The 25566-nt window shown below is 39.1% G+C and overlaps 1 protein-coding gene across 1 annotated transcript in view; it reads right to left on the reverse strand.

The window, feature by feature from the left end:
• Positions 1-282: 282 nt before the first annotated feature.
• The window catches only part of MAEL (maelstrom spermatogenic transposon silencer), a 48617-nt gene continuing 23333 nt past the window's right edge, over positions 283-25566 (reverse strand). The window contains exons 9-12 of the mRNA XM_043450260.1: positions 5469-5531; positions 4598-4730; positions 1354-1429; positions 283-818 (exon numbers count right to left, since the gene is read on the reverse strand). Of these exons, the coding sequence (XP_043306195.1) occupies positions 631-818; positions 1354-1429; positions 4598-4730; positions 5469-5531 (460 nt within the window). The 3' untranslated portion in view covers positions 283-630. The remainder of the gene's footprint in view (positions 819-1353; positions 1430-4597; positions 4731-5468; positions 5532-25566) is intronic.

Below are 25566 nucleotides of genomic sequence, written 5' to 3' on the forward strand. Positions count from 1 at the left end.
TCAAAATACATCTGCTTGGAATATGCAGAAAGCTTTGTGGTCAAGTAAACCTGGAATCTGGTCACTGTCCAGCCATATGATTTGGGGAAAATTACATAATCTCCTTCTGGTTTCTCATTCTTCAAATGACTTTTGCTAAAGTCAGCATGTTTAAAAGACTTTAAGTAGAAAAAGTATTTTTGTTAAAGACTAATTTTCTTAGATATTTGCAATGAAAAGAGCTGGTCTCAAGGGTACCATTCCACATTTCATAATGGAAAGAAATACATAAGACTATTTTAAAATCTTTCATAACAGATATTCAATACCTTTATTGTGGAGGAAAAGATACAAAAATATAACATTCCCAAAAGCACAACTCTTAAAATGCTGGTTTTATTACAGGACTCAAAACTTTAATGGCATTCCCATAATACTGTCAGAAAGAACAAGCCCTAAAGAAAAATGCAAAAATGCCGAGATCTTCTCCAACCACAATTATTTTTAATCCATGAAACAGAATTTCCTTACAAATTAGGTAGTTTTGATAGTAATGACATTTATCATTGATGTCATCTGTTTAATATATGACTATAGTCAGAAGGGAAGTTGGGCCTGCTATTTTTCCAGAAATTGAAAAATGTACCATCATTAAGATAAGGAAGAGAAAGATTTGTATCCGTGTTTTGGGGATGTGTAAGGCGAGACTGAAGTCTCACAGTTGGAGAATTTATGGATATTGCTGGAGGAATTGGAGATGCTCTCTAGTAAGCGGGTAATCCCTCTTCCCCGAACACTGCTGTTTTGGCCAGAGATTTTCATCCCAGATGGGTAGTCACCTAGGATATTAAAAATACAAGAAAAGAAAGGCAGCAATTTTACAGTCTCATTATAAACAGCTTCCTCAATTGATTCATCCTACTGCATGCCTTTCACTTAACCATGATTGAACAGATCATCAAAAGGGGAGATAATTCTTAGAGTAAATGCCAAAAGGCTGAACAAGAATATTCTTTTTAAGTCCTGGAAATGTTAATTGAAGTTCTTCAGGGACCATTTGAAATTTCATGTCACTAGCTTTTTTAAACTTTCTCATTTCCCCAAAGACACCCTCACATCAAAACTATGAAACAGCAGCTGCTACAAGGGCTTTACTTTAAATGCCCTGAACAAAATTCTGTAGAGTAGGTTAAATTTTATCAAAGTGGTAAAAAGTCACACATATCCAAAAAAAGTGCATTTGACAAGTAAAACTCCCAATTCAAGATTCTTATGTCCTAAAGCCAATTTGGAACATCTGTTTAAGTACCATAGTCTGGAATCTTGGAAAGACCCTAACTTTTTAAGGTGCCTTATTAAACATAAGATACTTACCAGTGGGTGTGTTTGATCTTTGGTCTTGATTAGAAGAGCTGAAATGAGAGAGTCCTGGGCTCTCAACCCTTAGCTTCTGTAAGTAAAAAGCAACCGACAAACAAACAAACAAAAGTGGGAAACGTTTCTTTCTTATTATTGGATCATCTACTTCAAATTACTCCTTAAATACAAACTAACACCCACTTTCCAATGTCTGATCAACTTTTGAAGAGTACTGTTGTAAAGGAAAGCAGAAGGAAGTCTTCGAGGGGGAAATTACAGCATAAAAAAGGGTTTTTATTTTTAAATATGAGATCATACAATGTTTCCTAATAAGAATGACTCAGAACAGACAGAAACCCTAGTGATGAAGGATAAAGTATAAAGTCATTAGAGCCATGTCCTTAGGTAGGTAAGAGAATGAGATATATAGAAATAAAAGGATTGGCTTTAGATAGAAACATAGATAATTCATACATTGAAGCAGAGTATATGGTGAAGGTAATGGTAGGAATACATGGAAAACCTCTTGATTGCTTCTATTTTCTCAGAGAAGGAGGGGATAAGAGCGTCAGCTAGAACAAGGATGAAGGAAGAGGTGATGGAAGTTTGAAGTGAGAGAAGATGAAAAATAACTGCCTAGGAGAGAGGAAGATTAATCAAACCAGAGAAATGGACAACTGCCACGCACTGCTAAGGGCTCACTTGAAGCTGGAGGTGACAGAGATGAAATAATACCAGTCAGTATGGTAGCTTCTTTTCAAGTGTGTAAGAACAGAGTGGGTAAAAAGCTGATTTAATCAGGATTAGTGCTTATTAACCAAGTATGATGAAGAATGAAAGGCCACTGGAGTTGACAGTGCAAGTGAGTGGAAATAACAGAGCAAGGAGTCTAAAAAGGGAAGGGAGGAGGTGAAGGGCAAGGTGAGGAGAGAGAAAGACGCAAGGTGCAGCACCGCCCATGTGAATGGCGCCCCTAGAGTTGTGCAGTGCAGCGACCCTGTGAAGGAGAGCTTCAGAACAGTGGAGACGTAGAAGGTCTCAGTCAAGATAAAGGAACTGCTGGCACTGAGGTACCAGAGAAAGACAGTGGTAGTCGGAGAGCAAGATGCTTGAAATTGAGACTGCGCGAAGATGCCACTGGGACCTAGAATATGATCATGGGAGTGGATATTTGATGGATGGCAGGAGATAGCACCACTGGAGAAGGGGAAGTCAAGGAAATGAAATATCAGGCAGTTAGAAAGATCTATGGGGAAACTGTAATCAAAAATTCTGATGGCAATACTGTTTTATCTTCTGCCTCAATGTTGCTCTAAGAATGAAGACGTCCAACTCAGGGGCCTAGGGACTCCAAAAAGGGGTTATCAGGTGCTACAGCCTGAATGACATGAGATTCAAAGCCTAGCGATTTTAGAGAGAAGTTAGGAAGTCTGGAGGCCACAAAGTTAAATAAGGACAACTACCTCAAATCTAGGCCCACAATAAATGAGGGGGAAAAAATGTCTCCATTTTAAAGAGCTAACAGGGAAACAGTGTCTTTAGAGGACAGTCACATTTTAGTTAGAATCAAGGAGGAAAACAGGCCTTCCCCAGAGGAGGCTGACGATACAAGATTTTATTGATAACTGAGGTTGAGAAGACACACAGTTGGGGAGGGCTGAACACAGAACTGGCCTAGTAAGATGAGTCTGGGAAATGAGCGAGGATCTAGGTATCCTGAGCTTGCATAGTGATTGATGCTAACAATGAAAGGGGGGATAACGTGACTAAACCTGGTAGTCTCAACACAGACAGCGATGATGGGGCTAAGGCAGGGTTTCTCATCCTGGACACTACTGACATTTTTAGGCTAAGTAATATTTTGTTTAGAAGGTTGTCCTGTCCCTTGTGGCTCAGCCGGCAAAGAATCTTTGCCTGCAACGCAGGAGACCTGGGTTCAATCCCTGGGTTGGGAAGATCCCCTGGAGAAGGGAAAGGCTACCCACTCCAGTATTCTGGCCTGGAGAATCCCATGGACTGTGTAGTCCATGGGTCGCACAGAGTCGGACGTGATGGAGTGACGCTCACTCTCACTTTCTTCCACTGTGCATTATCAGGTGTTTAGCAGGCTTATTGGTACCTACTCACGAGAAGCCAGCGGCGCCCCATTCCCAGCTGTAACAACCAAACACGTCTCCAAGTGTTGCCAAGTGTCTCCTGCACGGCACAAAAACTGGCCCTCCTAAAGAATCACTGGGCTGGGGTTAATAATACAGAGAGAACAGTCCTGCCCAGGTTTTAAAACTGTCACATGAGTAAGACAGACTTTGGGGGGGGGGTTACATTTCTGAGTTTTAACAAAGAGATCTGTGAAACCACCACTGCAGTTAGGAGACAGAACCATCTTATCACCTCAAAAACCTCCCTCACACTATCCCTTCACAGACACACCTCCCCGACTCCCTGGGAACCACTGACATGTCCATCATTATCATTTGTATTTTCAAGAATGTCACATAAATGGAATCATACAGTATATAACTTTTGAGACTGCTGCTTTTGCTATGCATAAGTATTGCCTTTGAGATCGATACTAACAGTTATTTGTGTCAATTATTGATTCCATTTTGGAGTTCCCCTTTCACTATTTTATTATTTTAAAATAATATTTATTATATACTATATTCTATGGCAGAATTCTTAGTACTTTCATATGCTGCTACATTTAACCCTACAACTACTAGCCCTTATTATTATTATTGTTCTACAGATAAGAAATCAGCACAGATAGTTCAAATAACTTGCAGTCACCCAGCCTACATGCAGCAGAACCTGAAGTGAAATTCAGGAATTCAACTAGAGAGCCCATACTCTTAACTGCTATGTTCTCAGTAGTATAGCAAGGTCTACGAGTAAGTAAATAGAGCAAGGAGGAAAGAGAGGTGGTACGGAAATTATATTAGCCTCTAATCAAATCCGGAATCAGGTCTTGTATTTAAAATATCTACTTCAAAAATGTGTATCATATAATTTTTTGAATAAATGTTTGAATGTGTTTTGTATAAAGACTAATGCCAAACGTTCCCCAGAAGGAAAAAATATACCAGGAAAGGAAAGGATCTTATGCAAAATCCAATTGGATTAAAAACTGACATTCCATGAAGGATTAAAAACACGTCTAGGAGAAGAGAGACCCAAGCAGGAACGCTCTTTGTCTGCTGCGGACCAGGACCGCGCTGAGCAGGGCACGAGAAACCCGCAGCAAGAGTCGGCTCCCCACCTGGTAACGCCCTGCATCCAGCACAACCATCTTGGGGGTCACACTGCTGCTGGCCTCGTAGTCCTGAAGCGGAACATGAGCCCCTGTGAGCTGGATTCCAAAGAGAGTGGCCAGAGAATTACTGATGCAGTACCTGTAAAAAGGAATTCAAAACGTTCATTATCAGCATCTTATCTAATTCATTTAAAAAGCAGTCACACTTTAAAAATTTCTAACAAAGTATGTGAGAGATACTGTAAATCTGGGGAAAAAGAAATTTAGAGATTTGAATAAAAATGGGAATTGGTAGCAGCACATATAAAACTGGATATCAGTGGTAAGCAATACTCTGATTAGCAAATATATCAGCCTCGTTATAAGAGAACAGGAATGAGGGTACAGATCACCAGAATTCTTATGTACTTAAGGCAGGGACAGACACCACGAGGAGGAGGGCTAAAACTTAAACACTTCTTCATTCTCAGACCAACGATCAGCAGCTGTATAAAGTGATCAACAGAGCACCTACAGATCTGAGGCTGCAGGAACTTTCCTGACAAAATGAGGAGAAAAGGGTCTATATTTTTTGAGCACCTTCACGAGGAAGTGCTGTTCTTAACGACAGTAGGGGATTTTGCTTTCCTATAGGAACCCTAGAAGGAAAAATTCAGCTTAAGTGCTTCTGAAGGGTCAGTCAAATTGCTCAGGTGGTAACTACATCCAACAAGGAGTGACAGGGGCAGAATAAGAAAAGTAACATGATTTTAAAAAGTGTCTAAAAGGGAACTGTGGAAACAGAGGTGAAGTGATGCATCCTATGTGTCAAAGCAACAAGGAAAGTTGCAAAGAATTCAGTGCAGATTAGAGTATTATGAAGACACTCCTAACTTACGCAATTTTCTTGCAAACAGCTAAAGCACAGAAGAGAGTATCATTTTCTTCATGCCACTTGCACCTGTACAAAAAAAGACTTTAATATCCTGATCTAATGAGTTTTCATGTGCCAAATTTCAAACTTACTTCAGTGTCACTTTTTCTTAAATGATTTCAATTATTACTCAAATACTAAAATTTCTAATTTAACATACAAAATAGATTTTTTTAAAAAACAAGTTTTTTACATTACTTCCTCAGATGTAAATTCATGATATATTGCAAACAACACACAACTATAAGAGAGAAATTTTACCTTGAAATAAAATGAGAGATCAGGAGACATATTAGTGACTATGGTTAGCATCCACTCATAAAACAAGCATTTACTGAATACAGACTACTTACCAGGCTTGTTCTAGGCATTCAGCATTGAATGAAACACACTTATGCACACAAAACCTACTTTCTAATGGGGAAGTCAGATTAAAGATATTTAGGCATAACATACAGTAAGTTAGATGATAAGTTCTAAGAAGGAAAAAAACAAAAAGGTGATATGAAATGCTACAGAAGGGTGACATTTTAGGTAAGTCAGGCAGGGAAGGTATGAATGAAAAACGGATGTTTAAGTGATGACTTCAGGCAGTGATGTTAAAATGACCAACAACAAACATACAAGAACCACTATAAACCTGCATATATATATATCTTTCCCCTGAGTGCCAAAGTCTATTAAGACTCAGAACAGCACTACCTGCATAATACTGGGTTGGCCAAAAAGATTGTTTGGGGCTTTCTGAAAGATGAACAAACTGTTTGGCCAATCCAATAGGAGGCTTGCCTGAACTTAGCAAGAATCTTCATTTAAAAATTATAAACATGGCAAACAGTAAGTACCGCATGTCTGTCTACTAACCACTAAAGATAAGAAGGAGAAGGAAACAATCCCATTTACCATTACATCAAAAAGAATAAAAAAAATACCTAAAAATAAACCTACCTAAGGAGGCAAAAGGACTGAAGTTCAAAAACTAGAAGATAACTGATTAAAAAATCTAAAGATGACATCAACAAACAGAAAGATAAACCATGTTATTGGACTGGAAGACTCAATCAAAATACTACTTCAGTTTGCTGACTCAACACAATCCCTGTCAAATTACCAATGGAAGATCAGGAACAAAAGACTTAAAATTTTATGGAAATCCAAAAGACCCCAAACAGCCAAAGCAATCCCGAAAGAAACACAGGGCTGGGGAAAAGACTTCAGACTATACTATAAAGCTACAGTCATCACGAACAGTATGAAAAGGCAAAAAGATGTCACACTGAAAGATGAACTCCCCAGCTCGGTAGGTGCCCTATAACTACTGCAGAAGGGTGGAGCAATAGCTCCAGAAGGAGTGAAGAGGCCAAGCCAAAGCGAAAACAATGCCCAGCTGTGGATGTGTCTGGTGGCAAAAGTAAAGTCTGATGCTATAAAGAACAATAATGCATAGGAACCTGAAATGTTAGGTCCATGAATCAAGATTAAATGAATGTGGTCAAACAGAAGATGGCAAAACTGAACTCTGACATTTTAGAAAGCAGTAAACTAAAATGGAAGGGAATGCGTGAATTTAATTCAGATGATCACTGTATCTAAAACTGTGGGCAAGAATCCCTTAAAGGAATGGAGTAGCCCTTTTAGTCAACAAAGGACAAAATGCAGTACTTGGGTGTAATTTCAAAAATGACAGAATGATCTCAGCTCATTTCCAAGGCAAACCATTCAATATCACAATAATCCAAGTCAATTACCCAATTAATAATGTTGAAGAAGCTAAAGTTGAACAGTTCAATGGTGACCTACAGAACCTACTGGAACTATCACCAAAGAAAGATGTCCTTTTCATCATAGGGGTCTTAGAATGCAAAAAAAGGAAGTCAAGAGATACCTCGAATTACAAGCAAGTTTGACCTTGGAGTACAAAATGAAGCAGGGTAAAGTCTAACAAAGTTTTACCAAGAGAACACATTGGTTATAGAAAATACTCTTATCCAGCAACACAAGAGGTGATTCCACACATGGACATCACCAGATGGTCAATACTGAAATCAGACTGATTATATTCTTTGTAACCAAAGATGGAGAAGCTCTATACAATCATAAAAACAAGACCTGGAGCTGACTATGGCTCAGCTCATAAGCTCCTTGTAGCAAAATTCAGGGTCAAGTTGCATAAAGTAGGGAAAACCACTAAGACATTCAGGTATGACATAAATCAAATCCCTTATGTTTATACAGTGGAGGTGATTAATAGACTCAGGGGACCAGATCTGGTAGAAGAGTGTCTGAAGAACTACGGATGGAGGTTCATGACATTGTGCAGGAGGTGGTGACCAAAACCATCCCCAAGAAAAAGAAATGCAAAAAAGGCAAAATGGTTGTCTGAGGAGGCCTTACAAATAGCTGAGAAAAGAAGAGAAAGGCAAAGGAGAAAGGGAAAGGTATACTTTTCTCTTTGGTATACCTATTCTCTGGAATTCAGAGTTCCAGAGAATAGTAAGGAGATATAAGAAAGCGTTCTTACGTGAACAATGCAAAGAAATAGAGGAAAATAACAGAATGGGAAAGACTAGAGATCTCTTTAAGCAAAATGGAGACATTTCATGCAAAGGGGAACATTTCATGCAAAGACGGACACAATAAAGGACAAAAACGGCAAGGACCTAACAGAAGCAGAAGAGATTAAGAAGAGGCGGCAAGACTACACAGATCTGTACAAAAAAAGCTCTTAATGACCCAGACAACTATGATGGTGTGATCACTCACCTAGAGCTAGATGTCCTGGACTGTGAAGTCAAGTGGGCCTTAGAAAGCATTACTATGAACAAAGCTAGTGGAGGTGATGCATTTCCAGCTGAGCTATTTCAAATCCTAAAGATGATGCTCTGAAAGTGCTGCACTCATTATGCCAGCAAATTTGGAAAACTCAGCAGTGGCCACGGGACTGGAAAAGGTCAGTTTTCATTCCAATCCCAAAGAAAGGCAATGCCAAAGCAATGTACAATTACTGTATAATTGTACTCATTTTCAAATTACTGTACAATTGTACTCATTTTACATCCCAGCTAGATTATGCTCAAAATCCTTCAAGCTAGACTTCAGGAGTATGTGAACTGAGAACTTCCAGATGTACAAGCTGGATCTGGAAAAGGAAGAGGAACCAGATTTCAAATTGCCAACATGCTCTGGATCATAGAATAAGCAAGGGAATTTCAAAAAAACACCTACTTCTGCTTCACTGACTATGCTAAAGCCTATGACTGTGTGAATCACACAAACTGGAATATTCTTAATGAGATGGGAATCTCAGACCACATTACATGCCTCCTGAGAAGCCTGTACACATGACAAGAAACAAGTTAGACCTGAACATGGAACAACGGACTGGTTCTAAATTAGAAAAGGGCTATGTCAAGACTATTTGTTGTCACCCTGCTGATTTAACTTACAAAGCAGAGTACATCCTGCAAAATGCTGGGCTGGATGAACCGCAACCTGGAATCAAGATTGCTGGGAGAAATATCAACAACCTCAGGTATGCAGATGATATCACTTTAACAGCAGAAAGTGAAGAGGAACTAAAGAGCCTCTTGACGAAGGTGAAAGAGGAGAGTGAAAAAGCTGGCTTAAAACTCAACATGCAAAAACAAAGATCATGGCATCCGGTCCCACCACTTCATGGCAAATAGATGGGGAAACAGTGAAAACAGTGACAGACTTTATTTTCTTGGGCTCCAAATCACTGCAGACAGCGACTGCAGCCACAAAATTAAAAGACGCTTGCTCCCAGGAAGAAGACCTACAACAAACCTAGACAGTGAATTAAAAAGCAGAGATATCACTTTGCTGACAAAGGTCCATATAGTCAAAGCTATGGTTTTTAAAGTGGTCATGTATGGATACGAGAGTTGGACCATAAGGAAGGCTGAGTGCTGAAGAATCGATGCTTTTGAACTGTGGTGCTGGAGAAGACTCTTGAGAGTCCTTTGGACATCAAGGAGATCAAACCAGTCAATCCTAAAGGAAATCAATATGAATATGCTAAAGCTCCAATACTTTGGGCACCTGATGCGAAGAGTCAACTCACTGGAAACACCCCAATGCTGGGGAAGATTGAGGGCAAGAGGAGAAACGGAAACAGAGGATGAGATGGTTGGATGGCATCACTGACTCAATGGACATGAGTCTGAGCAAACTCTGGGAGATGGTGAAGGACAGGGACACCTGGCTAGGATCAATTAATTTACAGCAAAGGAGGCAAAAGAGAACCCCATGAGCAGTATGCCTTGAGAGCCCCATGAACGGTATGAAAAGGCAAAAAGACAGGACACTGAAAGATGAACTCCCAAGCTCAACAGGTACCCAATATGCTACTGGAGATCAGTGGAGAAATAACTCCAGAAAGAATGAAGAGATGGAGCCAAAGCAAAAACACCACCCAGTTGTGGATGCGACTGGTGATGGATGTAAAGTTTGAAGCTGTAAAGAGCAATGTTACATAGGAACCTAGAATGTTAGGTCCATGAATCAAGACAAATTTGAAGTGGTCAAACAGGAGATGGCAAGAGTGAATATCTATATTTTTGGAATTAATGAATAAAAATGGACTGGAATGGATGAATTTAACTTAGATGACCATTGTATCTACTGCAGTGGGCAAGAATCCCTTAGAAGAAATGGAGTAGCCATCACAGTCAACAAAAGAGTCTGAAATGCAGTACTTGGATGCAATCTCAAAAACGACAGAATGATCTCTGTTCGTTTCCAAGGCAAACCACTCAGTATCACAGTAATCCAAGTCTATGCCCCAACCAGTAATGCTGAAGAAGCTGAAGTTGAATGGTTCTATGAAGACCTACAAGACTCTCTAGAACTAACACCCGAAAAAGGTATCCTTTTCATTATAGGGGACTGGAATGCAAAAATAGGAAGTAAAGAAACACCTGGAGTAACAGGCAAATTTGGATTTGGAGTACAGAATGAAGTAGAGCAAAGGCTAATAGAGTTCTGCCAGGAAAACGCACTGGTCATAGCAAACACCCTCTTCCAACAAAACAGGAGAAGACTCCACACATGGACATCACCAGATGGTCAATACCAAAATCAGATTGATCATATTCTTTGCAGCCAAAGATGGAAACACTCTATTTGGTCAGCAAAAACAACAGCGGGAGCTGATGTGGCTCAGATCATGAACTTGTTACTGCCAAATTCAGACTTAAATTAAAGAAAGTAGGGAAACCCACTAGACCATTCAGGTATGACCTACATCAAATCCCTTACAATTATACAGTGGAAGTGACAAACAGATTCAAGGGATTAGATATGATAGAGTACCAGATAAACTATGGATGGAGGTTTGTAACACTGTACAGGAGACAGGGATCAAGACCATCCCCAAGAAATAGAAATGCAAAAAGGCAAAATGGCTGTCTGAGGAGGCCTTACAAATAGCTGTGAAAAGAAGAGAAGCGAAAGGCAAAAGAGAAAAGGAAAGATATTCCCATTTGAATGCAGATTTCCAAAGAACAGCAAGGAGAGATAAGAAGCCTTCCTCAGCCATCAGTGCAAAGAAATATAGGAAAACAAGAGAATGGGAAACACTAGAGATCTCATCAAGAAAATCAGACACACCAAGGGAACATTTCATGCAAAGATGGGCACAATAAAGGAAAGAAATGGTATGGACCTAACAGAAGCAGAAGATATTAAGAAGAGGTGGTAAGTATACACAGAACTATACAAAAAAGATCTTCACAACCCAGATAATCATGATGTTGTGATCACTCACCTAGAGCCAGACATCCTGGAATGTGAAGTCAAGTGGGCTTTAGGAAGCATCACTATGAACAAAGCTAGTGGAGTGATGGAATTTCAGTTGAGCTATTTCAAATCCTGAAAGATGATGCTGTGAAAGTGCTGCACTCAATATGCCAGCAAATTTGGAAAACTCAGCAGTGGCCACAGGACTGGAAGAGGTCAGTTTTCATTCCAATCCCAAAGAAAGGCAATGCCAAAGAATGCTCAAACTACTGCATAATTGCACTCATCTCACATGCCACTAACATAATGCTCAAAATTCTCCAGGCCAGGCTTCAACAGTATGTGAACTATGAAATTCCAGACATTCAAGCTGGATTTAGAAAAGAGGAACCAGAGATCAAATTGCCAACATCCGCTGGACCATTGAAAAAGAAAGGGAGTTCCAGAAAAACATCTATTTCTGCTTTACTGACTAGGCCAAAGCCTTTGACTGTGTGGATCAGGATAAACTGTGGAAAATTCTGAAAGAGATGGGAATACCAGACCACCTGACCTGCCTCCTGAGAAATCTGTATGCAGGTCAAGAAGGAACAGTTAGACCTGGACATGGAGCAGACTGGTTCCAAATTGGGAAAGGAGTACGTCAAGGCTGTATACTGTCACTCTGCTTATTTAACTTATATGCAGAGTACATCATGAGAAATGCTGGGCTGGAAGAAGCACAAGCTGGAATCAAGATTGCTGGGAGAAATATCAATAACCTCAGATATGCAGGTGACACCACCCTCATGGCAGAAAGTGAAGAAGAACTGAAGAGTCTCTTGATGAAAGTGAAAGAGGAGAATGAAAAAGTTGGCTTAAAACTCAACTTTCAGAAAACTAAGATCATGGCATCTGGTCCCATCACTTCACGGCAAATAGAAGGGAAAACAGTGGAAACAGTGAAAAGACTTTATTTTGGGGGGCTCCAAAATCACTGCAGATGGTGACTGCAGCCATGGAATTAAGAGACACTTGCTCCTTGGAAGAAAAGTTATGACCAACTTAGACAGCATATTAAAAAGCAGAGACATTATTTTGTCAGCAAAGATCTGTCTAGTCAACACTATGGTTTTTCCAGTAGTTACGTATGGATGTGAGAGTTGGACTATAAAGAAAGCTAAGCACCGAAGAACTGATGCTTTTGAACTGTGGTGATGGGAGAAGACTCTTGAGAGTCCCTTAGACTGCAAGGAGATCCAACCAGTCCATCCTAGAGGAGATCAGTCCTGGGTGTTCACTGGAGGGACTGATGCTGAAGCTGAAACTCCAATACTTTGACCACCTGATGCAAAGTGCTGACTCATTTGAAAAGACCCTGATGCTGAGAAAGACTGAGGGCAGGAGGAGAAGGGATGACAGAGGATGAGACGGTTGGATGGCATCACCAACTCAGTGTACATAGTTTGAGTAAACTCTGGGAATTGGTGATGGATAGGGAGGCCTAGCCTGCTGCAGTCCATGGGGTCTCAGAGTCGGACACGACTGAGTGACTGAACTGAACTGAATGAGGCAAAACTATATAATGGAGAAAAGATAGTCTCTTCATTGAGAGGTACTGGGAAAACTGGAATGCAGAGGAAATGAAATTAGAACATTCTCTAACATCATACATAAAAATAAACTAAAATGGATTAAAGACCTCAATGTAAGACCAACTATTATAAAACTTAGAGGAAAACACAGGTAGAACAATTCTGACATAAACATCACAGCACTCTGTCTTCTGACCCACCTCATAAAGAAAATAAAAACAAAAATAAACAGCTGGGACCTAATGAAACCTAAAAGTTTTTGTACAGCAAAGAAAGTCATAAACAAGACAAAAAGACAACACCTAGAATGTGAGAAAATATTTGTAAACAAAGCAACCAACAAGGGATTAATCTTCAAAACATACAAACAGCTCTTGCAAGTTCAGTATCAAAACCAAACAATCTAATCAAAAAAATGGGCAGAAGACCTAAACAGAAAGTTCTCCAAAGAAGATATAAAGATGGCCAACAAACACATTAAAAGATGCTCAATATCACTACCTATTGGAGAAATGCAAAGCAAAACTATAAAGAGGTTTCACCTCACACTGGTCAGAACAGCCATCGTCAAAAATTCTACAAACAATAAATGCTGGAGAGGGTGTGGAGAAAAGGGAACCTTCATACACCATTGGTGGGGAATGTAAGTTGGTATAACCACTTTGGAGAAGAGGATGGAGGTTCCTTAAAAACGCTAAAGAGAGACCTATCATATGATCCTACAATCCTGCTCCTGGGCATATTTACAGAGAAAATGATATTTCAGAAAGATACATGCACCCCAATGTCACCGCAGCACTATTTCCAACAGCAAAGATATGGAAGCAACCTAAATGTCCATTAACAGAGGAATGGACAAAGATGTGATACATATATACAATGAAATGTTACTCAGCCATAAAGAATGAAATGATGGCATTTGCAGTAACATGGATGGCCTAGATATTATCACATCAAGTGAAGTAAGCCAGACAAAGACAAATATTATATGACATTTGCCCATAAGCATATGTGGAATCTAAAAAATATATTAAAATATACTTATTTATAAAACAGAGACAGACTCACGGGGCTAGAAAATAAACTTGCAATCACCAAAGGGGAAAGGTGAGGGTGGAGGGATAAATTAGAAGGCTAGGATTAACACTGAAACACTATTATGTATCAGGGAGAGAATCAAGGAGGACCTACTGTATAGCACAGGAAATTCTACTCAATACTCTGTAATAATTTGTATGGGAAGCAGAATCTGAAGAAGGATGGATACATGCATCTGCACCACCATGCCATACGCCTGACACTAGCTCAGCGTTGTGAGTGAACTAGACCCCAGTGAGACGCGAACAAAAGAAAACTGAATCTAGTCCTCACAGGTCCACGCGAAACCAAGAAATTTTGCTCTTGTCCAGATCTTAATTCCCAAGAGCACCTACTTAATATACACATTTTCCATTGGAGATCATATTTTAAATGAAAACAATTAAAATATTACAATGTATCCCAGTATTAAAACAAACTACAGCAAAAACCCCAGAAAAATCTGACTCCAGGGAAAAATGTCTCCAAATCTCATCATACTGTTAAAAAGGACATTATTTTGATCTGGTTTTATTTATACTTACTGATCTTCCTCCAAATTATCCCAAAATGTGAATGTATTTTCTAGTAAAGGAAGATTCATTCTAAAAACTGTCAGTAATCAGAACTTTGTATACTGTTATGTTAAAATGCATTATGCAACCTCAAATCTAGCTTAAACTTTAATAATTTCCAATGTGCTTCCTTTATGAAATTCCACTCTAAAATAATAACATAAGATCATAAGTGAGTATGTCTGTTAAGTCTGCAACTCACTCCCGAAGTTTCAAAACGATCTTATCCATTAAAATAATGTGCAGCATAAAGGACTTTTACACTCTTCTCTTGATACCCAAAGGTCTCAATGAACTCTTTTCCTCTTATTTCAGGGTCAAGTTTCCTCCTTTTCAAGGACAGCCCTGCCTTTCCCTTTTCTCAGGAACCACTGTCATCTGACAGTTTCTGATGCTCTCCACTCTAGTCAAACTGACTCACTGTTTTTTCTCAATCAGACTCTCCATGTTTTCAATCCTGAATCACTGCTCAGGCCATGTTCTTCTTTTGGAAAGGTCCTCCCTTTAACCCAAATCTCTGCTCACAGAAATTCTATCCATCTTTCCAGAAGAAGCAAATAAAACATTTATTCTATAAAGTACTTCATATATTAAATACATGAAGCAATTTCTCCCTCATGTGATTTATCATAATCTTTTGAAACTCTCTAAGAATTTTCAGAAATTATCATATATAACTCATGCATAACGTGCTTTACTGCTCTTATCAGACAGGAGACTCTGACGGCAAGGGCAACCCTGTCACTCTTCCCCTTGCTTCCCATAGAACCTAGTCTCATGCCTTACATACAAAAGTTGTATTTGTTAAATATCAAAACCTCAAGTTGGACTAAGAAAAAGTTATTCTAAAGTGATGTCAAAATAGAAAACTGCACCTCTTAAAACTACAAATGCTCTGGTTCAAGATGCCTAAAATTTATCTCCTCTTGCCCTTAAGACCCTATCAAAATGAAAGTCAAACAATCATAGTAGGAGATGTCCACAACAGAGGAGAAAACAGGAAGAGGCCTCCAAGGAAGAGAACTGAACAAACCTGTGGGATACAGAAAGTAAACGAAGGAGTGAGAACTGATGGGACTAGACAAACGAAGTCTCAGCCTTCAGTGCTCACGGAATAGGCAGCACAGACGCTAACCTACTTATGTACCTCTGGAGAAGCTCTGAACTCATGGACATGTCTCTGGCCAGAAAGCAGAGGCAAGATATGAGACTGGACTTCTTCTGTACAGAGAACAGTTAACTTCCCTGACTCCATGCAAAGAAGTGACCTGTTCTTAGAGAACTAGGCAGCAAGAATGGATGCTGAAAACATAGGGCAAAACCCTCAGAATTCTGGAATTTATGATTCGACCTCCAGCTTTACAATTAGCTCCTTTGTCTGTTTTCCCTTAGCAAAGCTTGATCAGTTGACAGTCCCCACTGGACAACACAGAGCACTTATGCATCTTTACAGCCTCATTCTAAAATGTGAACAGAGCCAAGGACAATCAGACATTCAAGGAAAGCCTGCAACACAAGAAAGGTCCACATAGGAAGATCACAGGGAGACGGAGAAGGAGAGGGAAGCCTGGACTGCTGCAATTCATGGGTTTGCAGAGACAGACACGACTAAGTGACTCAACAACGACAACAGGAGGATCACAACTCACAACCCAAAAGAATGAGATAATCCAGGGAACCAAAGCAAGCTATTTCTGCCTCACCAACAAGTACCCTAATGAGATTTGTGAAATTACTGCATCTATAATCCCAGGTTTTCTCTTCATCTCTTCAACCCTCATCAACACTGATGATTGGCTATGATGATTTATATGGATAGCAACTGTGGGCTGAAAGGTTCTAGAAGATGAAAAACTCAACCTCTCCCAGTGTGAAAACGTCAGAGTTTGTGAGGACCCTGTGCTGGGCCCTCTTCTCTCTGCACCCTCTGCCTAGATGATCTCATCCATACCCTGTAAGATCCATTTAGGCAGAGGATTTGGCTCCCTTCACTGCCATTTTCAGTATCCAGAACAGTGCCTGAAATATAGTGAAACGAACGCTGACATTATCCAAACTTCTGCACTGAGTTCTAGGCCAGAAGGACCAGCTGCTTACACACTATTTCTAGAACGTGCCTCCCCAGGGCCCCAACATATTCTAAACGCGCTGCTCCTTCACTTCCTCTTCTACTCTGAGGCCTGCACTAGAGACCTGGCACGGTCTTTAGGCCTTCCTCTTTTCATTCTCTCTTCCCGCACCCAGCCCACCAGCAAGGTCCACTGATTTTCACCAGCCTGACAGCTACTTATTCAGCTCTAACTTTACGTCATCATCCCTGTTCAAGCCATTTCTTACATGGACCAGAGAAATGACTAATAATTACAGGCTTAATACTTTCTTTCTTGACTGCTCCTAATACATCCATTAAATACTCAAGAAATTTTTAGAAATCTTGGCTAATCCTGTTGATTCCCTATTTGATAAAATCCCTTCCCTTAGCTAACAAGGCCCTATGTTTATGGTCCTTGCTTACTGCTTCAGTCTCATCTTATGAATTCTCCCCTTTGTTCACTAACTCTCCAGTGGGACGCACAGATTGTCTAACAGCTTCCAGTATACACCAAGTTCTCACCTCAAGGTCTTTGCAACCCTCTGCTCAGGATGCTGTTCCTTCTATTTTTAGCAAGGCTGCTTCTTTCCTCTTGCTTAAGATCTCAGCTTTAATGTTAAATTATCAAAAAAGTCTCCTTAACATTCTAGAAAGCAGTCTACCTTTCTGCAGAGTATTTCCTACTATAGTACCCTGCTGATTTCCTTATCACTGATCACAGTTAAAACCACTGTTTTTTTTAATTTACAGGATGCTTCTCTTTCCCACTTAACTGTGAGCTGCATGAAAGCAGAGACCATATTCATCTCATTCACCACTATATGCTTGGTAAGGGCCTAGGACACTTACTGGGACATGCTTAAGAAATATTTGTTGATTAAATAAAAGCTACCTTGTTTCAGTCAGCAGGTCACAGTGAATTAATCAAAGGACAATTATGACAGAAAGCAACAAGGAGAATGGAGGGAATCTATAAAAGTTATAAATACTCTAGCCTTCAAAATAACATGATTAACAGCCTGTTTAAGACTCTTGCTACTCTTTTTTATGTAACTGTATTAAATTTCACCAATATAAAACCCACCCATTTCTCCTGGAGGTAGAGACAATATTTATCAAAAATTTATTACAAATTTTAATAAACTTTAAGAGCAGTGTTTGAAATGAGTCATATCTAGCTTATATGAACTGAGTTCCTATCAGCTTATATTAACTAACAGATTCTAACAACAGTTTCTATTGTCCACTAAAACCAGAACTCCTTTGTAAAATACTAACTATTCGGAATCTTCTGAATATATGTATTCAGAATTATACGACATTATGAAGCTCAGGAAAAGGCAGATCCATCCTTTCCAAAGAAATCTATTATTAAAGTGCTTAGAGTACTATGTAATGGTTTTATCTTTAATAAGATCCCATGGCACAAACCCCCAAAAATGCCTTACACCAAAGTTACTCTATTCCTGTTGCGGCCCATATGTAATCTGAGACTCAACACTGTTTCTTCAATTCTAAAATGATTTTTTCACATTTTAACTGAAGGTGAAATGCAACATACAAAGTATTATACAATTGCTATTGGTCAGTCTAGAAATAGTTGAAATTGCCTAAACAAGTACAAATTTATTATTTTTCAAAGCAGTCATATGTAGTTATTTTCCTTTTCATTGCAGTACAGTTTTGATTTACAATATTGTGTGAGTTTCAGGTACACAGCATAGTGATTTGGTATTTTTGCAGATTATATTCCATTACAGGTTATTGTGAGATAATGGTATAGTAATTCCCTGTGCTATACAGTATATCTTTGTTGTGTGTCTATTATGTATACATTAGTTTTATCATCCCATGCTCCTGAATCTCTCCCTCCTTCACCCTCCTCCCTTTGGTAACCACTCTAGTCTGTCTTCTATATCTGTAATCTGATTCTGGTTTGCACATATATTTGCTTACCATTCTTGATAATCTAACAACTGTGATCTTTCAACAATTTAGTCAATAAACCATTGAGAAAATATTGATTTGTCTCTGAAATCTTCGATTGATATCAACTCACAAGATCAAGAAAGAACCAGCATCAAAATCTGCAGAAAAGGTGTCTATCAGTGGCTTGGTAGAAAATCCTGAGATAATAGTGCAGTTATCTTTTAAGAAATGCTGCATTACCACTCTGGATGGCACAGAGGCAATAAAGTATAAAAACACAGACAGTGAATGATTCTGGATATGAAATTTTAGGAATACTTTAGCGAGTGGCTGAGGCAATGGTACATAAGTCTAAATATCCATAAACTTAAAGCCTAACAAGAATAAACAAACAAAGTTCAGGCCTGCAGCATAACTCAGAGAACACTATAAGACTACAAGCGTCAATTACCTATAAATAGGGGGAAAAAAACACCTCTTAATTTCCAATGGATTCATTTCTCAAGTTCACACCCAAGCCTTTACATAGCTTCATACAGAGAGTGGAGCCCAGAAAACATCAGGGAAGAGAGAAGAGAAATGAAGAGCCCAAGATTAAATCATAATCATTCCCACAATGAGGAAGCCCATAAATATTCAGAATCCTGGTAAGATCAGAGCACTGACTACAGGAAAGGACTTCAAAGTGCCTGAAGCTCTAGAAGGCAGCCTGGAAGGCAATGTCTCTGGTCAGCAGAAGGCAAGAGGCAAAAGTCCTTCAGAGGCTGTGTGAGGGATAAAAAAGCAAAGAGGGGCAAATTTAATATTTTCCAGAACAAGGAAAGCAGAAGGAAAAAAAAGAAAAAAGTAAAGACCCATAACCACACCCCCACTGCCCTGAAAGCATTCAAAGAAACCATACTGTTACACTGACAGATGAGGGAGCACTTAAACTATAAATTTTAAACCACAGGAAATAACCACCTCTGTCCAAGAAATGCAAAGGAACAACATAAAGCCAGGCAAGAAAAAAACAGAAAAGGAGAATCACTGTCATTGAGGACTATCCCTACCCTTACTCCTGCCCCCACCAAAAGAAACATGAAGGAGAAGAAAACTGTAACATAACACCATAACACAACAAGGACTTCCCTGGTGGCTCAGCAGTAAAAAACAACAAAAAAAATCCACGGGCCAATGCAGGGGATGCATGTTTGATCCCTGGGTCAGGAAGATCCCCTGTAGAAAGGAATGGCAACCCACTCCAGTATCTTTGCTTGGGAAATCCCATGGACAGAGGAGCCTGGTGGGTTACAGTCCATGGGGCTGCAAAGAGTTGGACACTACTTAGCGACCACACACACATTCTACACTATTATTAATATACGAATTAAATATCCTCAAACAAAAATCCTGATGATATGAAAACATGGCCTAAATAAGAAACTTCAAAACTAAGAATAAAAATAAGACATAAGGGTTGACAAAACTCAGAAAAAAAATAAAAATTGTATGGGAAAATAACTGAATTTCAAATTACCTAAGGAAGAACAGATTCAAATGAGAAGTTAAGTAAAAAACTAAAGAAAACCGAAAACTAACATAAGAATAAGAGATTAATGAAAGATGAAACAGGGGTGAGAAAGAGTGACCATAATGAAAGACAGGTAAAATAGACCGAACATACATACATTGGACATCCTTAAGAAAAATGAAATGGAAAAAAATATTAAACTACAATCTAAGAAAAATATCCAGAAATAAGACCTGATTCTGCACACTAAAAGGGGCTGCCAGAGGCCTGGGAAAGCTGACCTGCAATGATGAGCTCAGAGAACTACCTCAGTGAGACTATTAGACTGGAGGACTTCCCTGGTGGTATGGCGGTAGGGAACCCACCTGCCAAAGAGGGCAACACAGGTTCAATCTCTGTCCAGGAAGAGCCTATATGTGGTGGGCAACTAAGCTCATGGGCCACAACGACTGAAGCCCACTCGCCCTAGAGCCCATGCTCCGCAACAAGAGAAGCCACCACGAGAAGCCTGTGCATCACAACTAGAGAGGAGCACCCCGACTCACCACAACTAGAGAAAACCCACGCACAGCAGTGAAGACCCAGCACATGAAGAAATGAATGAATCAATTTCTTTAAAATCTATTAAAGATGAAAAAAATCATTCTTAGGGTCTCCAGGCAAAAAAGATCAAAATTTTTAAAAAATCAAGAGAATTTAACAACCAAATTTCTAAAAAACAACATAAAGCAATACAATGCAGCTGTTATTTTTTTAAAACTAAAAGAAATAAAATGCAAACCAACAGAAAAAGTTTTAAGCACACAAGAACACAGTTACTGTCATTCCCAAGAGCCCCTGACCAATCAAGATTCAGCAAACTTTTCCTGTAAAGGCATCAAATAACACAGCAACCACTTATAACTATAGGAGATGTCCTAAGATACAGACATAAACAATAGTAATGAGGCCACATTTTCAATATAAAACAGATCAAGCAGACAAAAAACATAAGAAGATAATGCAGCTTAAATGACATAATAATGTAGAGCTTGTGGATACTTGTCAAAAGCTGCACCCTGACAAAATACATATTGTTCTCATATATCCACAAAACAGTCCAAATATTGATTATTTTAATTTGCAAAACACTGGTAACTTTCATAAGGTAGAAATGTTATAAACAATACTTTGAACAAAATGCAAAGACACTAGAATTTACTAACAAAAAACCAGAAAGACTTTCTTTCCACCTGGACATTTTAAAGCCTCATATTAACTCTTGGGTTAAAGAGAGTTGGAACTACAGAATTTTTTTTAAAAAAAAATGACAAAATGCTATGTCAACAACTTATGGGGTGCTCTGAAAGCCATGTCTGAGAAAATTCACTCTACTAAACACTTATCAATTAAAAAAATAATCAAAAAGTTAACTAAACACTGAGTCCACAAATCTAAACAAAGAGTCACAAAGTACCAAGAATACAAAAACAGAAATGAATGAGGAAGAGAACAAAAAATTAGTAGATCTAATAAACTGAAATCCTGCCGTTTAAAAAAAAAAATAGACAATGCACGAGGTGTGATTTAGGAGGGGAAAGCAGAAGCACAAATATATAAGAAACCAATGAAACAAGGAATTTTAAATTATAAGAGACTTAGTGTGCAGACTTAAATAAGTTTGGTAACCTATATAAAATGAATCATTTCTTAGGGAAGTACAGATTACCAAAACTGATGCAATTAAAGTCAGAAAGTCTAATCAAGTCAACTTTCATAGAATAAACAAAGAAAGTTATCATGGCACCACCCCACAAAAACTCAGCAATCTCAGATAGGCACAATCTATGTGAGAAAAATTTTAAAACAAATTTGAAAGACCCAAACCTAGATCTCAACAATGAAAAGACATCTCCTGTCCTGGCACAGAATTCATATGTAAAGATTTCAGTTCTCAAGTTAGTTTATAAATTTAATGCAATCCAAGGAACTTTACAGAACTTCCCTGGTGGCTCAGAAGGTAAAGAATCTGCCTGCAGTGCAGGAGACCCAGGTTTGATTCCTGGGTCAGGAAGATACCCTGGAGAAGGGAACGGCTACCCTCTCCAGCATTCTTGCCTAAAGAATCCCCAAGACAGAGGAGCCTGGTGGGCTGCAGTCCCCAGAGTCACAAGGAGTCAGACATTACTGAGTGACTAACACTTTCAAGAAATTTTATAGAACTAGACTGAACTGTTTTGTTTGAGCTGTAAATTTTAATACACATTTAATGCACATTTAAAATGTAATAGAACCAATAAATATGGGCAAAAACAAACTGGAATAAAGCAAGCAAATAAACTATTTCATATGAATAATTTAACCACAGTTAAGGAAAAAAAAAAAAAAAACAAATTCCAATAATTTTTGGGGGGGGGACCATATCCTGTAGCATGAGGGATCTTAGCTTCCTGACCAGAAATCAAACCCTGTGCCCCTTGTAGTGGAAGCATAAAGTCTTAACCACTGGACCACCAGTCCCTCACCAATAACTTTTTTACTAACCTCTGACTAACAAAACTGAAAAAAAGATTCTGAACTGTTAATATGCCTTTTTAAAATGGTGGTTTATCACTTAATTTTACAACAACCTAATACATTCTAGGACTGAACCAACAAAATTGTTGAGCACATGCAGAAAGGCAATACAAAAATAGAAAACTAGAAAACTCTATGGTTTTAAATGGCAGTTGCAGGTTTATGTATGAACTCATGATGAGATGAAGACAGAGAGGGAGGAGGAAAGGGAGGAAGGAGTGGGCAGGTGAGTCTAGCCACATAAAAATGTGTATGAAGGGTAGTACACACATACATATTTCCTAGTTCTCTCCACTAAGGGGAACTAGAGCCAAAGATGCTCTAGTAGGAATGAACACCTAGCACCCAGATTCTATCTCCTAAACACCCTCCTTCATTAAACAGAACTAGGGTTCCTTGGATAAATGGCTAATTTAAAGCCAGAGCAGGGAAGTACAAGAGGAACCTGGAACATTTGGAAAAGCAGAGAAACACTCCAAGAACCAGGCAGCACTGTAAGATCTAACAAAACCCAAACTCCAAGCAAACAACACAGAAACCACTGTCCATAAAGAAACAAATCTGAGCAAAAAATAAGTTAGTAAGACATTTCAGTTCACTGAATAAGATACTAGGAATATGTAAGTCCATAGTCATAAATGAAAAAAAAAAAGTCAGCAAAAAGGAAAAGCTCCTTACAGTAGAATGCTAACTAGTAAATGTAGAAACAACAATCAAATTAGACCATCACCATTTCACAAATATAGTCATAATTGACTCAGGCAAAAATCATCAATGGATGTTAAAGCAAGCAGATTAAAGATTGAAGAACAGATAATCTACCAAATTTCAAAGACTCTCCCAACAGAATATTAATTGTATGGTGAAAAAGAGTAACTTTTCAATGGAAAAATTTGGCAGACATTATCTTAAGCAAGTGATCAAAGTTATCAGTAATGAGATTAAAATCAGATGCCTCCAGATATGACACAACTGAGAAGACACATCACTTTTGAGGTACTCTTGCTAAAAACATACAACCTCATAATGATGACATTGTTTGCAGGGAAGCAATGAAGAAAGACAGAGAGAACAGACTTATGGACATGGAAGAAGGGGAGGAAGGTGCGAGTGGGATATATAAAGAGAGTAACATGGAAATACACGTCACCGTATATAAAATAGACAGCCGACGGGGGTTTGCTGTGTGGCTCAGGGAACGCAAACTGAGGCTCTGTCACAACCTAGGTGGGTAGGATGGGGAGGGAGGCGGGAGGGAGGCTCAAGAGGGAGGGGACATATAAATACATACATACATATATAGTTGGTTCATGTTGATGTTTGGCAGAAACCAACACAATACTGTAAAGCAATATTCCTTCAATTAATAAATAGATTACATACACACACACACACAACCTCAATCTAACCATGAGGAAATATAGGCAAATTCAAACTGAGAAAAATTTTACAAAGTAACTGGCCTGCACTCTTCAAAAAGATCAAGACCACCAAAGTCAAAGATTAGTGAATAATTCCAGGTTAAAAGGATCCTAAACCAGAGATCAAATTGCCAACATCCGCTGGATCATCAAAAAAGCAAGCGTTCTAGGAAAACATCTATTTCTGCTTCATTGACTACGCCAAAGCCTTTGACTGTGTGGATCACAATAAACTGTGGAAAATTCTGAAAGAGATGGGAATACCAGACCACCTGACCTGCCTCTTGAGAAACCTGTATGCAGGTCAGGAAGCCACAGTTAGAACTGGACACGGAACAACAGACTGGTTCCAAATAGGAAGAGGAGTAAGTCAAGGCTGTATATTGTCACCCTGCTTATTTAACTTATATGCAGAGTACATCATGAGAAAGTCTGGGCTGGAAGAAGCACAAGCTGAAATCAAGATTGCCGGGAGAAATATCAATAACCTCAGATATGCAGATGACACCACCCTTAGGGCAGAAAGTGAAGAGGAACTTAAGAGCCTCTTGATGAAAGTGAAAGAGGAGAGTGAAAAAGTTGGCTTAAAGCTCAACATTCAGAAAACTAAGATCATGGCATCTGGTCCCATCACTTCATGGCAAATAGATGGCGAAACAGTGGAAACAGCGGGTGACTTTATTTTTTGGGGCTCCAAAATCTCTGCAGACGGTGATTGCACCCATGAAATTTTTTAAAAGACGCTTACTCCTTGCAAGGAAAATTATGACCAACTTAGATAGCATATTAAAAAGCAGAGACATTACTTTGCAACAAAGGTGTGTCTAGTCAAGGCTATGGTTTTTCCAGTGGGCATGTATGGACGTGACAGTTGGACTGTGAAGAAAGCTGAGTGCCGAAAAATTGATGCTTTTGAACTGTGGTGTTGAAGAAGACTCTTGAGAGTCCCTTGGGCTACAAGGAGATCCAACCAGTCCACCCTAAAGGAGATCAGTCCTGGGTGTTCATTGGAAGGACTGATGCCGAAGCTGAAACTCCAGTACTTTGGCCACCTCATGTGAAGAGCTGACTCACTGGAAAAGACCCTGATGCTGGGAGGGATTGGGGGCAGGAGGAGAAGGGGACAACAGAGGATGAGATGGTTGGATGGCACCACCGACTCGATGGACATGAGTTTGAGTAAACTCCGGGAGTTGGTGATGTACAGGGAGGCCTGGCATGCTGCGATTCATGGGGTCGCAAAGAATCGGACACGACTGAGCGACTGAACTGAACTGAATTGAAAGAGACATAATTAAATATAACATGTCATTCTGGGTTGGACCCTAGGTGTTTATTTTTTGCTACAGAAGGCATTATTAGAACTAGCAAAATATGATTAGAACTAATATGATTAGACAGTAGTATTGTAGCAATGGAAATATACTGTTTTGATAACTGTACTGTGGCAATATACATGTTCCTGTTCTTACAACATTCCTGATATTCAGGGTGAAAAGACATCATGACAGCAACTTATTCTTAAGTGGTTAAGAAAAAGAAACAGTGTTTATTTTTATAAATAT

Source organism: Cervus canadensis, chromosome 2 (assembly GCF_019320065.1).
Source record: "Cervus canadensis isolate Bull #8, Minnesota chromosome 2, ASM1932006v1, whole genome shotgun sequence".
NCBI lineage: Eukaryota > Metazoa > Chordata > Mammalia > Artiodactyla > Cervidae > Cervus > Cervus canadensis.